This window comes from Rhinolophus sinicus, chromosome 17 (assembly GCF_057876585.1).
Source record: "Rhinolophus sinicus isolate RSI-liver-muscle chromosome 17, RSI-T2T, whole genome shotgun sequence".
NCBI classification, from domain to species: Eukaryota; Metazoa; Chordata; class Mammalia; order Chiroptera; family Rhinolophidae; genus Rhinolophus; species Rhinolophus sinicus.
In genome coordinates this window covers 63405658-63419855 of record NC_142517.1, presented here as the reverse complement: position 1 = coordinate 63419855, position 14198 = coordinate 63405658, and the positions used below count along the sequence as shown (strand labels likewise).

Here is a 14198-nt window from a genome sequence, read left to right as displayed (position 1 = left end):
GATTGAAGGCTTCACTGTGCTGATTGGCCAGCCTGGTTAAAAGTAGCGGGTGGTTTCCAAAGCTGGTCGCAGGAATAAAGCGTTTTCTTTGTCGCTCGAGTGGCGTGACACGTTTAAGCCGGTAGTTGAGGCGCTGAGGGAAGCTGTAGTGGGAGTGATCGAGGATTCGCTTTGGTAAACCTTGTTCCCTGTTCCTTGTTCTCGGTTCCCTGGCCCGGAGTCGCATTTCAGGGTTTCTCTTCCTTTTCGCTCCTGGCCCTTAGCCACCCTCCTCCCCTCAGCTACTCTCTTGACTTGGTCCTCCAAAGAACCACTGACCCCGGAGCGTCCCGTGTGCGACCTCGGGTAGGACGGGCTTGGCTGCGCCGAGTCTGGCCCCTGGACTCAGCTGGCAGAGTCCGCGGAAATTGGGGGTCTCGCAGGGGGGAGGAGTGCACGTGATTGAACCCGGCTCGTGGAGGGCCGCGGGGTCCGGAGTCCGCGGTGCTATGCAGCTGTATGTTTGAAGGCGTGGAGAGTACCATGCAATATGGTAACTGAGAAGACCATTTAAATGTGTCGGATCCAAGTTATTCCACAACTGGAGTAGTAGTATACTGAAAAAAATCTAACTGGACCTACCCCCCATCCTATCCTTTCTCCTTTTATTTTACACTCTGCAGTCAGCATAATCTCTTAAAATTGCGAATTTGATCCTGTTACCTGCTGCTTAAAACCATTTAAAGTTTAAGAAGAGGGTTTCCAATAGCTTGTCTTTTTCTAAGTCTGGAAGCAGCCGTGGAGGAAGTAAATTGGGGGGAAGCTGTCCGGGTGGGCATGTTGGAAGAACGTGTGCTTAGGACATCTATTGAAAGTTTTATGGAAGTATTTGACTAGCTGTGCTGGATGCTGGAAAGTCAGTGATGAACAAGATTGAGTTCCTGGTGTCAGAAATAATCGGAGAATTACAAGGTTATTCACTGCAATGAAGAAGGTTGGGAAAGAACTATGGGAACTTGTGAAAGGGGTTAATACTAAGCTACTAAGGGGTATCTGGGAAGATCTGTTTGAGGAACTGTCACTTGAGCTGTGGAGGATTATTAGGAGAAGAAAGTTTAGGCAGAGAGAACAGCATGTGCAAAGGCCGGAAGTGGGGAAGGCGTGTGTGGCACGTGGAATTGAAATGAGACTGACAAGGGTAGACCGTGCAGAGAGTGCATTCATTTAAATTTTGTTTCTGCAACTGCCTGGTACACAGTAGTTCTTCAGTGATTGTATGATTAGAATATATATGATTTAAAAACAAAAGCAACTTGTCTTTGGGGGGTCTGTGCTGGGTAGGGAGGCAGGTAAGACTGGGAGGTGACTGAGCCTCTGAGGCTAAAGACGGAAAAAGGCTTGCCCTAAGAGGTCACACACTTAAAAATTTCTAGAGGCCAGCCAAGCTCTTTCTTTGCTTAAAAGTGACAGCTGCTTTTCAGCTGCAAGTTATTGTTTCCATATGGGAACATGGTCTCACTTTTCCTCAGGTATTTCCAATTTTTAAGAGGAGCTGAAAATTGAGATTTATGTGAGATCCCACTATTTTAAAATGTTGACGACTAATTCAGAAAATGTTCAACAGTCTTTGGGTCAGACGGTATAGCAGAGGCTGCCAGTTAGATACCTCAGACCTAAGTAATTTAAGGAATTCAGAGATTGAGTAGGAGGTTTAGCATATGGGGAAATACAAGTGATGGAAGAGAGAAGGCATTGGTCAGGGAGGAAGATTTTACAATGTAGAGATTTTGAACAAGGTGACTTCTTTCCTGAGCTTCGATTTTATTTGTGCAGCTACCTGCTGGATGGACATCTTCACAGGACTGTTCTACGGTATTTCTTCAAAGTAGGCAACTAAAAGTGAATCCCTCATTTCTTCCAAACCTGTTCCTGTTCAGGCGTTAACCTATTTTTCATAGTAGTTGTTTTCCTAGTTACACTGGCTTAAAACAAATAGCTATATGTTATTGTTTAATAAAATATTGTTTGATAGGTATAGTGTTTCCGTTTTATAAGATGAAATATATGGAGATGGATGGTGGTGATGGTTATACAATAATATGAATGTATACCACTGAACCGTATACTTAAAATGGTTAATTGGTAAATTTTATGTGTAGTTAACCATAATAAAACTATTATTAAAAAACAAATAGCTATTTAAAATTTTTCTTCCCTCTTACTCCATTTCCAGTATATTACTAGATCCTCATTTTGATTTTGTTTCTGTAATAAGTTTCATTCTTGCAATTTTTTTGCTCTCTTTCTTAGTTCAGGTTTGATTACAACAGCTCCTAATATTTCCTTAATGCCTCCATCTTCACTTACCTCAGGCCATTTCTTATATTATTGTCACTTTTCTGCATAGGGGCTCTTATTATGAATGCCAGTACTTAATGGAACTTATGATGCCAGCCTTGAAAGCAGCATACTTTACGTGAATTATCTCATTTAATCCACACATCAATTCTATGAGGAAGGCACTATTAATCGCTTTTTATATATGAGGAAACTGAGACTGAGGATTTTCCAGGCCACAGGCTGGCTAAGAAATGGGGGAACTGGGATTCAAAATCCAAAACTATTGGACTGCAGAAACCTCACGTCACTCCCTTGCTCAAATCTTCAGGACTCCCTAAGGTGTTTCAGGCAAAGGAAATAGGCTGAGTAAATGGCACAGGGTTCTCCCCAGGTGCTGTGTACATTGGCAGGACATGCCATAGCCAGGTACCAGATTTGTATGGAGCAGGGGTCGGGACTTTTTCTAGTAGAGTCACCTAAACAGCTTTTAAAATAAGATGATGCCTAATCTGACCCTCCCAGACCAGCTGAAACAGAATCTCTGGGAATGGGGCCCAGGTGAGTACTTTTAAATTCTCCCCAGATGATAATACTTAACAGCCAGGGTTGAGAACCGTTGGTTCCGGAAGATGGAGTGTATACAATGGGGGGTCAGGGAGGGGAATGCAATAGTAGGAAATAATACTGGCAAAATAGGTTATTTTGATGTTTGTCTGCCACTCTTTGGTCTGTTGGGTATTTCTGAAGCCATATGTTGTGTGCCGCCAATTGTTGAGCATGTAAAAAACAAACAAACAAGCCAAAACTGGATTCATGCACGATGTATAGACCAAATTGGAAAGGAGAGCAAAATGCTTCTGATAGTAGCTATGATACTACTTTGGTGTTGAACCCCGGTACTTGCTTGATATCTTGAGCCTTGGGACAACGGGAAGGCTCTAGGACCATAGATTTGGATCTAGGTGCTACTGTGTCTCTTGTGTATATAGTCATGCCTGAGTATTTACAATATGAAATATATATTTTATTATAACTGACTTTCCTTTTATTTTTTCTTTATTACAGGTAGGACATTATATTTTTCCTCCCCAAATACTATGTGTATAGATTTGTTATTTGGAAATATTTTTTAATATAGTACTGTGGATATAAAAATATGTCTTATAAAAAGAGGTATTAAATCTGATAGGGTTGATAACCACTGATTTTAAATAAAGGCTTCAGTGGAAACTAGTTTTAATAACAGAATAAGCTTCCCTATTGAAATAGTTCAATGGAATGTCTCAAAATTTCCCTATGGTGTAGGGAATTTCACTTGACATTGTCTGTGTGGATAGACTGACCCTTTTTAGTTTGGGGCATATGAAATTGATATGGAAGCTCTCCTTGTTAGCAAGTGCACCCCTTACGCTCTCGTTTATTCATCACAACAACTTCATCGAAATAGATGTTATTATCCTGAATTCTCAGAGCGTAAAGTATGGCTTGGGGTGGTTTAAGGGATTTGTTCAGGATCACACAGCTACTAAAACACAGACTGTCTAACTCTGAATTCCAAAGCCCAAGCTTTTTAACAATCACAGGAAAGTCTAGCCCATGCCAGTTTGGGCTTCTAAATGTCAGCTTTCTGGGTCATGGCATAAAAATTGGGTACAGTTGCAGTTGCTTTGTTCTGCAAGGGATCCAGTATTTAAGGACATCATGGGCTTTTTTTTTTTTTTAAGGACTGTATGGTGTTTATTTAATTGGTCATCAGATTTAACTTTGCAAAGTTGATAAAGCTGTCTGGATCGAAGTGTTAGTTTCTTTCATATTTATAACAGTAATTTTGCCAAATACCCCAACTGGTGATTACTTATGTGTTTATTATTTTATTGTGATTTTATTGTGAGAGCATGACTATATAAAACATTCTAGAATCTATCTTGGTAGAAAAAATTTACTCAAGAAATAAAGACACCCTAAGGATATGCTAACTGCTAGACTTCTTGGCGGTGGGTGGGTGGGTGGGTGGGGTCGGGAGGGGGGGTGGTTTCCTGAATTCCTAAAGATCTATAGCATTAAGAATAGTGAGACTTCATTTAGCTTTTTTGTGTGTCTTTCTGAAATAAAGTGTGCTTGGTACAATGTATCATTGATATAAATAATAAGTTAATTTTTGAAATCAAGCACACTGTAGATCATGAAAATAACCATTTACGAAATATGTCAATCTTTTTAGGTGTAATCTTTTATGTCCTCTAGAGGAAAATCTTGTACTCTGTTAAATGCTTGGACAGTATAAGTGTTTTAAAACAGTGTTTTCAGTACGTTTGTGGCACTCCAAGAATAGTGGTAGCTACCTAATGGGTTGATTATTCTAGATTTAAAATGATTGCTATGACCTTATTATGCCTAGATAATCTTCTCTTTTTTTCTGAATTCAGTACATTTAAAGTTGAAGTTTGCTGCTAAAGATGGCAGACCCAGATGTCCTCACCGAGGTCCCTGCAGCGTTAAAGAGGTTGGCCAAGTATGTGATCCGGGGGTTTTATGGCATTGAACACGCTTTGGCCTTGGACATCTTGATCCGGAACCCGTGCGTGAAAGAGGAGGATATGCTGGAGCTGCTCAAGTTTGATCGGAAACAACTTCGATCAGTTTTGAATAATTTAAAGGGAGACAAGTTCATCAAATGCAGAATGAGGGTAGAGACTGCTGCGGATGGGAAAACCACTCGCCATAACTATTATTTTATCAATTATCGAACTCTTGTTAATGTGGTAAAATACAAACTGGACCACATGAGAAGGAGGATTGAAACTGATGAGAGAGATTCCACCAACCGGGCTTCCTTCAAATGTCCTGTCTGTAGTAGTACTTTTACAGACTTAGAAGCTAATCAGCTCTTTGACCCCGTGACAGGTGAGAGTTTTCCACTTTGTAAGTCATTATTTTAAGTAACTTTCATACAAAATATGTATCCTTTTTCTTAAACTGATTTATCTAATTTTTGCAACAATTATGTGTATCATTATAAAAGTGAATAGATTGGTGTGAGTCAACATATAGTCTTTCTTAGTCTTACTCTCCTGTTTCACTGTCATACTACTTTTAGAAGCTCTGCAAAGCCTTTCTCCTTCACAAGGGGATGTGTTCTACCCATAGCCCTCCCACTTCTGCTCCCATCTCCACCCCTTATTTACAGCTGCCGCCTAATCTGAAGGGTCTCCATCACTTTGAGGCTATTCTGACAACTTTACTTTTGCTTCCTTCATTCAACAAATATTTGAGCACCTACTTGTGCCCATCACTAGCAGACAGTTAAATACAGTATATGTAAGTGCTTTGTTAGTGTAAGTGTAAAGTGCTATCAGGAGTACACAACTAGGGCAGCTAATCTGGATTTGGGAAAGGCCTCTGGAAGAAGCAACAGCTGAGACCTAAAAGATGAGAGTTAGCCAGATGAAATAAGAGGGGCACCCTTTCCATGTTAAGAAGTAGATAGATACTTAGTCTCTTAGTCATTCATTAGTGAAAGAATTGTCAACAAGATATGTAATTTGCTTCATTTTAAATACTTTAGTTTTAAGGATCTTTCTTTTCAACATAGAATGTACAAAACATGCATTTTCTAAAAATGCAATATGTCTAGCATTAACGTGAGAAACTTGAAAGTGGTGGGTTGCATAGTTATTTTGTCTTGTCATTTGTAAACTGGCAAAGAGACTATATAGTTTGCTAATTACTCGGTGGATCAATTTTGTATTATTTTCTAGAAGTAAAAATCTATAGAAAGAGTCAATACTGTTATGTTAGATTGTCCCTTTGTTATGGATGAATTCAGGAGTATAGGTTACTTTTTTTATTTCATAGATCTGCCTTTTAAAAAACTATCTGAAAAATGTAATTTAAGCTTGTACACGAACTGTTCTATTGTTAAAAAATTACAGATTTGTGTACATGTTTAATTTTTGTATGTTATGTATTGTACATTTTAAATAATTTTAAAATTAGTTTTGAAAATGAGAAGTAATCCCAATATAAATTAAGATTATTAATAAAAAGAGCAAGGGATAGCTGACTTTTTTTCCTTGTTTACTGAGAAGCAGTCATTTTGGATGAAAAGTCATTTAGAGAATTCCCGTTTGAGTTAAATGTTTAGTTTGTCTGAATGTAACTATTAACCTTGACAGGACTTAACGAGGAGGGATCTTGGTTGTAAGAAAATCTTAACCATCTTGAGTATAAGAATTGCTTTAGTGTGCTACAACTTTCCTCTTTCAAAACAGACTAGGAAAGAAGTCTCATGATTTTTCCTATTTACTCGAATAGATTTCCTAAAGGAGTTCTGGGTTCTGGTTTTGTGATTCTCTTCAGATGTTGGTATTTCATGGGTCGTCTTCATCACTCTTGACTGCAGTGGAAAGTGCTTTTGTGTAATCTAAAGTAATATGCTTCTGCTACGTTTCTTCATCATTTGATTCTTATTTAATTTGATGACATTTTCTGAAAGGAAGTTATTCCACTACTGTATCAGTATTTAGAAGATTGGTCCATGATGCATGCTCTTTGAATTTCACCTATGATTAATGTCTGAATGAAGCTAGTTATAATCGACAAGTGAGTGGCTTGTGGAAGAGATGGTCTGATGCCCAAATATAGTCAAGGTTATTTGAATCAAGGAGTTGAGATGGGGTGGGGGCCTGAACACATTTTATAAAAGAGAGCTAAAACTGAAACAGGTGTTTTGTGGCCAGTCTAAACAAAGACTATTTTTAATATGAAGGTTGTGGTCGGAATGAAGGTGAAAAGACGGGGTTCAGGGGAGCAAGAATAAGTCACTTTGCCTTGGTGTCACTCAGGGGAGGGTGCCCTCGTCAGCCAACACTAATAGTCAACTTATTTGGCAGTGATGTCCCTACAGTGAAGCCTGAGGTCTCATGATTGAAAATTCTTAATCATTGGGGACCTCATTCTGAGAATGTACTTATCTTTTGGTTATAATTTGGCTTTTCATTTGGACTTGTCTCTAAGGAGAGAATGTGTTGATTAGGTGATATTGGGAACCAGTCTGATGGTCAGTTCTGGAGTTTTGTTTTTCACTATGAACAACTTGACACCCTCTCTTGGTCTATACATTACCTTTAGGAACTCCAGTCTTTTTCTCTCTGCTCCCTTCCTCTTTTACTCAGTGTTCATTCCCTTCTACTCATTTGAAGAAGATGGGAAATAAACATTTCAGAGGAGGTGGAGGAGGCAAATTGCTCTAATAGTTACGTTCTGTTTAAATTCATAGATTATAGTTTTCATTCTAAGCCCAGTTCCGTACAAAGCTTTTCCATTTCCTGTTTGCTGTTGGAGATTGATGATGTTTCTGACCAAATGATTGGAGTATCTGATGGGCTTCTATCTCCATTCCCATATCAACAGTTAGTTACTTAGGTTGAACTGTGGTTTAGACTATCAGTTAGGATATATTCAGGAATTAGAGTTGAAGCCTTCTAGACTTGACTGCTTCCCTAATTAAGAAGTTCTTAAGTGTATGGGCAGCTCTCTGCTGCTGGACAAGAGGTAGTGACTCCTCGGTGAACATCAGGACATTCTGGAAACTCTGAGTCCAGCAAGAATTATTTTACCAATGTTAATTCACACATAAGTCAGGGATCCTCCTACTTCAATTTGCAGCTTTTTCCTATCACATCTCCCTTTTCTCTAAAGATTGTAGGTTCTCCGTAGGTTGTCTTTATACTTTCCATTTAGATTTTGCCTTTAGTGTTGTTAGGTTGAACTCTCTCCAAATGTTTGATGCTTGTATGTGTGAAATAATAGAAAATTTATATTTTCTTTTATTCTATTTGGTCTTTGACCCCAGTTCCTGACACAGGGCCCCTGAAACCCTTATAATTTCCTGCATGATAGGAATGTCTTGTGTTCTAATGAGGCAACTCTGGGTGGGCTCCTGGATGAGGGCTGGTTTCTGGAAAGACCAAGTCATGATTAGAAGCTTGGAATTTTCAGCCCTGTCTCTCATTCTTGAGAAGGGAGAGGGCTGAAAATGGAGTTAATAATCCATTACGTCTACTTGATGAAGCCTCCATAAAATCCTAACAGTACAACAAGGTTTGGAGAACTACCGAGTTGGGGGACACATGGGAGTGCTGCGAATGTGGCGCGCCTGGAGAGGGCATGGAAGCTCTGTGCCCCGTCCCACATGCCTTGCGCTACACAGCTCTTTCATCTGGACAGTCATCTGTATCCTTTAATGAACTGGTAAACATCAGTAAGTGTTTCCCTGAGTTCTGTAAACTGCTTTAGCAAATTAACTGAACCCAAGGAGGGGGTCATTGGCAATTTTGATCTATAGCCAGTTGGTCAGAAGCACAGGCAATAACCTGGGCTTGCGAGTGGCCTCTGAAGTGGGGGCAGGGGAGGGACTGAGCCCTTAACCTGTGGAATCCGATGCTGTCCCTAGGTAGGCAGTGTCAGAATTGAGTTGAATGGTGGGACACCCAGCTGGTATTCCAGAGAATTGCTTGGTGTGGGCTTAAACCTCCACTCATTTGGTGACCAGAAATGTCAGAAGTGAAGTATTGTGTGTGACAAAGTAAAGAAGACACTCAGGGAAGAAACACACAGTAGCGAAGAACTGGGTTTTTCCCTGCATACAAAGGGAAAGAGACTGCAGTTTTTCCATTACACTATGTATAGATACTTTATTTCATTAAACTAGGAGAATGTAGCCTTTGCCCACTAGACCCTGGTTTTAGAAACTTAACCAGGCAAAACTAGTTGTTTTACTTCCTGAAATATGGGGCTTTTATGTAACCAAAATGAAGACAACATGACTGAAATTCCTCACATCAGCAAAATAGCATCTTGTGGTTCATAAATACAAGTTTTTAGATTTAGCAAGCTTTCTGACCACGTAAATACACTTAGTATTTTCTACTTTAGCAATCTCAACCATGGGTGATTTAGTTAGTGGCACTTCTAAGTTAAATTTAGCAACATGTTTCAGAGATCTTATTCTTCTTTTCGATGTTAAACCTAGATGATATGGAAATAGCTTTATGTTTTCCATTTTTAATTTAAAAGTTATGCAGCCATAATGCCAGAGTAATTTTGAAGATAAAAAGTTACCTACAAAACCATTAGCCTTTTGCATATTACCTGTAATTACAATTATAGCCAAAAATAGTTTGTGATCTCTTGGTTCCTTAATGTACCAAACTCTCCTGTTTCTATCTACTGTTCAAAAAATGTTTTAATAGTTGTGATTTCTCCCTGCCCCATTTTCCTTTCTACTCCTTTTCAGCACTTTGATTTTATTTTTTTATTGCTAATATAAATATAATGCTTTGAATACTTTTGTGTATCTAGCATTTTATTCTTCTTCAAGTTTTTTTCCCAATTCTCAGTAGTGGGAATATTGGGTAAAAGAATATAGTTTTATAGCTTCTATAAAGGCATATATGGCATTGTTGTTTATTGTGGGTGGGATAAAATTGTTAGGTGTTTGAATCAGAAATAGCTTGGGCATTCCTATTACTGAATTCACCTAGAGACCTGGGAATCCCATTTTTTATTGACTTAAAAAATATATACATATATTTAGTTGTGGGTACAGCTGACATTCAATATTATGGTATATTAGTTTCAGGTGTACAAAACAATGTAATAGACATTTACACCCCTCGCAAAGTGATAACCCCTTGTTACAATTCCATTGACTCTATTTCCTATGCTGTACACTGCATCCCGTGACCATTTTATATATATATATATATATATATATATACACACACACACACACACACACACACACACACACACACACATAATTTTTTTTTAAATTTTAGTTGACATTCCATATTATTCAACTTCAGCCTCAGGTGTACAGTGCAGTGATCAGGCACCTGCACCGTCCATGAAGTGGTCTCCCTAATAAGACAAGTGCCCATCTGACCCCTTATAAAATCTTTACAACATTATTGATTATATTCCCCAAACTGTATTTCATATCCCTGTGGCTATATTATGATTACTAATTTGTACTTTCTAACCTCTTTACCTTCTCCCCCATCCCCACCTAGCAACCCTCTTTTTCCCCCCTATATCTCTGAGTCTATTTCTGTTTTGTTTGTTTATTCTGTTCTTTAGATTCCACATATAAATGAGATCATATGGTACCTGTCTTTCTCCATCTGACTTATTTCACTTAGCATAATATTTTCCATCCATGTCATTGCAAATGGTAATATTTCATTCTTCTTTATGTCCGAGATTTCATGCATTTTTCTGGCCAAGTAATATTCCATTGTATATATGTATTACATCTGTTTTATCCAATCATCTGTTGGTGGGCATTTGGGTTGCTCCCATATCTTGGCTATTGTATATAATGCTGCAGTGAACATAGGAGTGCATATGAGTATATTTATCAGAAAGAGAAATGAAGAAACAATGCCATTTGCAATTGCATCCAAAAAACTAAAATACTTAGAAATAAATTTAACTGAGGTGGTAAAAGACCTGTACTCAGAAACCTATAAAGACACTGAAGAAAGAAATTGAAGAAAATACAAATAAATAGAAGCACATACCATGCGCATGAATAGGAAGAATTAACATCATTAAAATGTCCTCACTACCCAAAGCAATCTATAGATTCAGTGCAATCCCTATCAAAATACCAAATGGCATTTTTCACAGAACTAGAACGAAAAAATCTTAAAATTTATATGGAACCACAAAAGACCCCAAATAGTCACAGCAATCTTGAGAAAGAAGAACAAAATTGGATGTATCACACTACCTGTTATCAAAGTATACTATAAGACTATAGTAATCAAAACAACATGGTACTGGCATAAAAACAGACACATAGATCAATGGAACAGAATAGAGATCCCAGAAATAAACCCGCACCTAGATGGTCATTTATGACAAAGGAGTCAAGAATATACGTTGGGGTAAAGACAGTCTAGTTAATAAATGGTGTTGGGAAAACTGGAAGATAACATGGAAAAAAAGGAAACTAGACCACTTCTTACACCATATATGAGAATAAATTCAAAACGGATTAAATATAAGACTCAAAACCGTAAACTCAAAAGAAATTCTCTAACATCGCTCTTAATGGCATTTTTTTTCTGATCTATCTCCTTGGGCAAGGGAAACAAAAGAAAAAGTAAACAAATGAGACTGCATCAAACTGAAAAGTTTTCGCACAGCAAAGGAAAGCATCAACAAAAAGCCTCCTGAACGGGAGAAGATATTAACCAATGATACATTTGGTGAGGGGTTAATATCTAAAATTTATAAAGAACTCATACAACTCAACACCGAAAAACCAAACACTCCAATTAAAAAATGGGCAGAAGATCTGAATAGACATTTCTCCAACGAGGACATATAGATGGCCAATAGATATATGAAAAGATGCTCAACATCACCAATCATCAGAGAAATGCAAATTAAAACCACAGTGAGATATCGCGTCACACCTGTCAGAATGGCCATCATCAATAAATCAACAAACAAGTGTTGGCGAGGTGTGGAGAAAAGGGAAACCCTGTACTCTGTTGGTGGGATTGCAAATTGGTACAGCCACTATGAAAAACAGTATGGCGATTCCTCAAAAAATTTAAAATAGAACTACCTGCAAATCCCATTTTAAATAAACTTTGAAATAAGTGAAATTTAAAAAAGGAATCATGTAAGTGTATATGTAATAAAATCTTAGAAATAAGAATTTAGAGATTGTTTTATGTAGTTCATCTCATCAAAGGATGGGTGTGGGTACATGTATACATGCCTATGTTGTACTTTAAGGTTAGGAGGATCTTACAAAGTAATAAATCTAAGGCTTATTTAAATGTTTAGGATATTTTGTTTAGGTTGAATATTAGGGAAGAACATGATAGCTTTCAGGGAGATTCAGCTTGTTTTGTGTGGCTCCATGAAAAAGACATACACAGATTTTAGAATTAGTGTAAAAGAAACCTTTAATAACTGAATGTTAAATAAAATAAGTCTCATATAAATCTTAAAAATAGCCAACAATGGAAATTGTGACTCTGTCTGTGGTTAGTTCTGAGTCACTAGGAATATTCAGGTAAGCTCCATATCTACTTGGGATATTTATTTATAAATTTGGAGTTAAGTCATGAGTCCCTTCTTGCTTTGTGACTGCAGGCAAAGCCTTTGGTTTATAGACAGACATGTTTCCTGATGACAATTCCTCTTCAATTCCCTTAACCTAACATTTTCAAGCTATTAGAGTCCCACATTTGTGAGACTTTTTGGAGACTTAATGTTTACCTTCAAAGACCACGCTACTTTCTCCTGTCTTCGTCTCTTTCCACTTAGGACAGGAGGTGTCTTATAAAAGCAGTGTTTTCAATTCCTGAAAGGCGAAAAACAAATACGAAAAGAAATCTTTCTAGGATTGTTTTGCTCAGTTGCTGATTTGGAATCTTGCCCAGGATGGGTTCATTAGAAAATTATACTGGAAAGCTCAGAGGTGTGTTTTTTTTTTGTTTTTTTTTGTTTTTTTTGGGGGGGGTTGGTGTAGAGGGGATGATTACTAGAACAAGTTAAAAAAAAATAAAAACAAGTGTGGGAAGATAGTAAGGAGCAAGTGTCTTCCCTCTTTTATCTTTCTCCCTCTCTCCTCCCCCCTCAGTCTGAGTTTTAAAAAAATTTTGCTGAGTTTGATCTTGAAGATTTGAGCGCTTTTAAAATAAATCATGTTTTATCTTTTTTGTATTTTGGTGCTGATTATCTAGGAGCTAATTTATTTGTGAAGAGTTGCTTTTTAGTTTCGATGCTTACATACAATATTCTATTGATTATTGTCTTTCAAATAGTCGATCAGAACCACAGACTTTTTGCCTGCTCCCTGCATGTTGAGATGAATTTGGTTAAGGCCCAATTTATAGAATTTATTGTATGCTTTAGTATGCACCCAAGTACCGTACTTCAATATTTTGTTTTCCCTCCCCGGCATAGTACATTTTTCCATTTTATAATGAGTTACAGAATCTAGGAGTGTTGTGTGATTTAGACCAAATCTAGATGTATCCATTTAAGCCAATTTCATTAATAAATTGATTTTTGTGGTGTGGGGTTTTATTATGTACATCAATACATTTGACGTCTTCCAAATTTAAAAATATGTCCTGCTTGCTTTTTTCTTTTGCATGCAAATTAGTATTTTACAGTGTTATGTGTTCTGCTGTGAGTTGTTAAAGGATGATTTTTCAAATTCCCTTTTATTGTAGGTAAAATAATTATAGGAAATACATAACTGTGTTCCTGTCATGTCTCTTATTATTTTATGATAGTTCTTTTTTCCATACATTTTCCTTGCCCAATTAAACTGAAGAAATTTGCTTTATGAAATAAAGTTTGGAAATTAGACAGAATAAAGGTGACAGTTTGAGACTAACATTTTAATATGTATGCCCCCGAACATTTTGAGTTATAGAAGTTATAACTTGATAATGCTTTCAAAGAATAACTTCTGCATATTGGTTAAGAGGGAGTTGAGTGCTTTTGGAGGATTCAAAATATCACCTGTTTTCTTCTGAAAATATGTAATATATAAATGTAAATGTAAGGACTCAGATAGTAGAAAAATATGTAGACTAAAATGGCAAACCTAGTTTTTCCTCTCTATGCTCTCCCACTCTCACCGGCTTTCGCATGTGTTAACTATTAGGTTTTGTGGGTATCCTTCCCGTCCTTTTACCTCACGTTCCCAACCCCACTGAAATCCTCCCCCAACCCAGAGCCCTTTTGAAAGCTAAGAAAGCAAAGTGATTTCTTAATTAAATATTTTGTTGTTATAATAGCTTATGGTTATTAATGCTTGGTCAACTTCTGACAGTTTT

General features: G+C 37.5%; 1 protein-coding gene across 6 annotated transcripts in view; it reads left to right on the top strand.

The window, feature by feature from the left end:
- The first annotated feature begins 35 nt into the window (after positions 1-35).
- GTF2E1 (general transcription factor IIE subunit 1) overlaps positions 36-14198 on the top strand; it is a 36194-nt gene continuing 22031 nt past the window's right edge. Inside the window, exons 1-4 of one of the 6 annotated variants that reach the window (XM_019729642.3) lie at positions 63-174; positions 1813-1864; positions 2842-2877; positions 4746-5223. In XM_019729642.3, the coding sequence (XP_019585201.3) occupies positions 4776-5223 (448 nt within the window). In that variant the 5' untranslated portion in view covers positions 63-174; positions 1813-1864; positions 2842-2877; positions 4746-4775. Of the gene's footprint in view, positions 346-1812; positions 1865-2386; positions 2878-4745; positions 5224-14198 lie in introns of all 6 variants that reach the window. The other 5 variants (XM_019729636.3, XM_019729637.3, XM_019729641.3 and 2 more) reach the window with 5 other exon arrangements.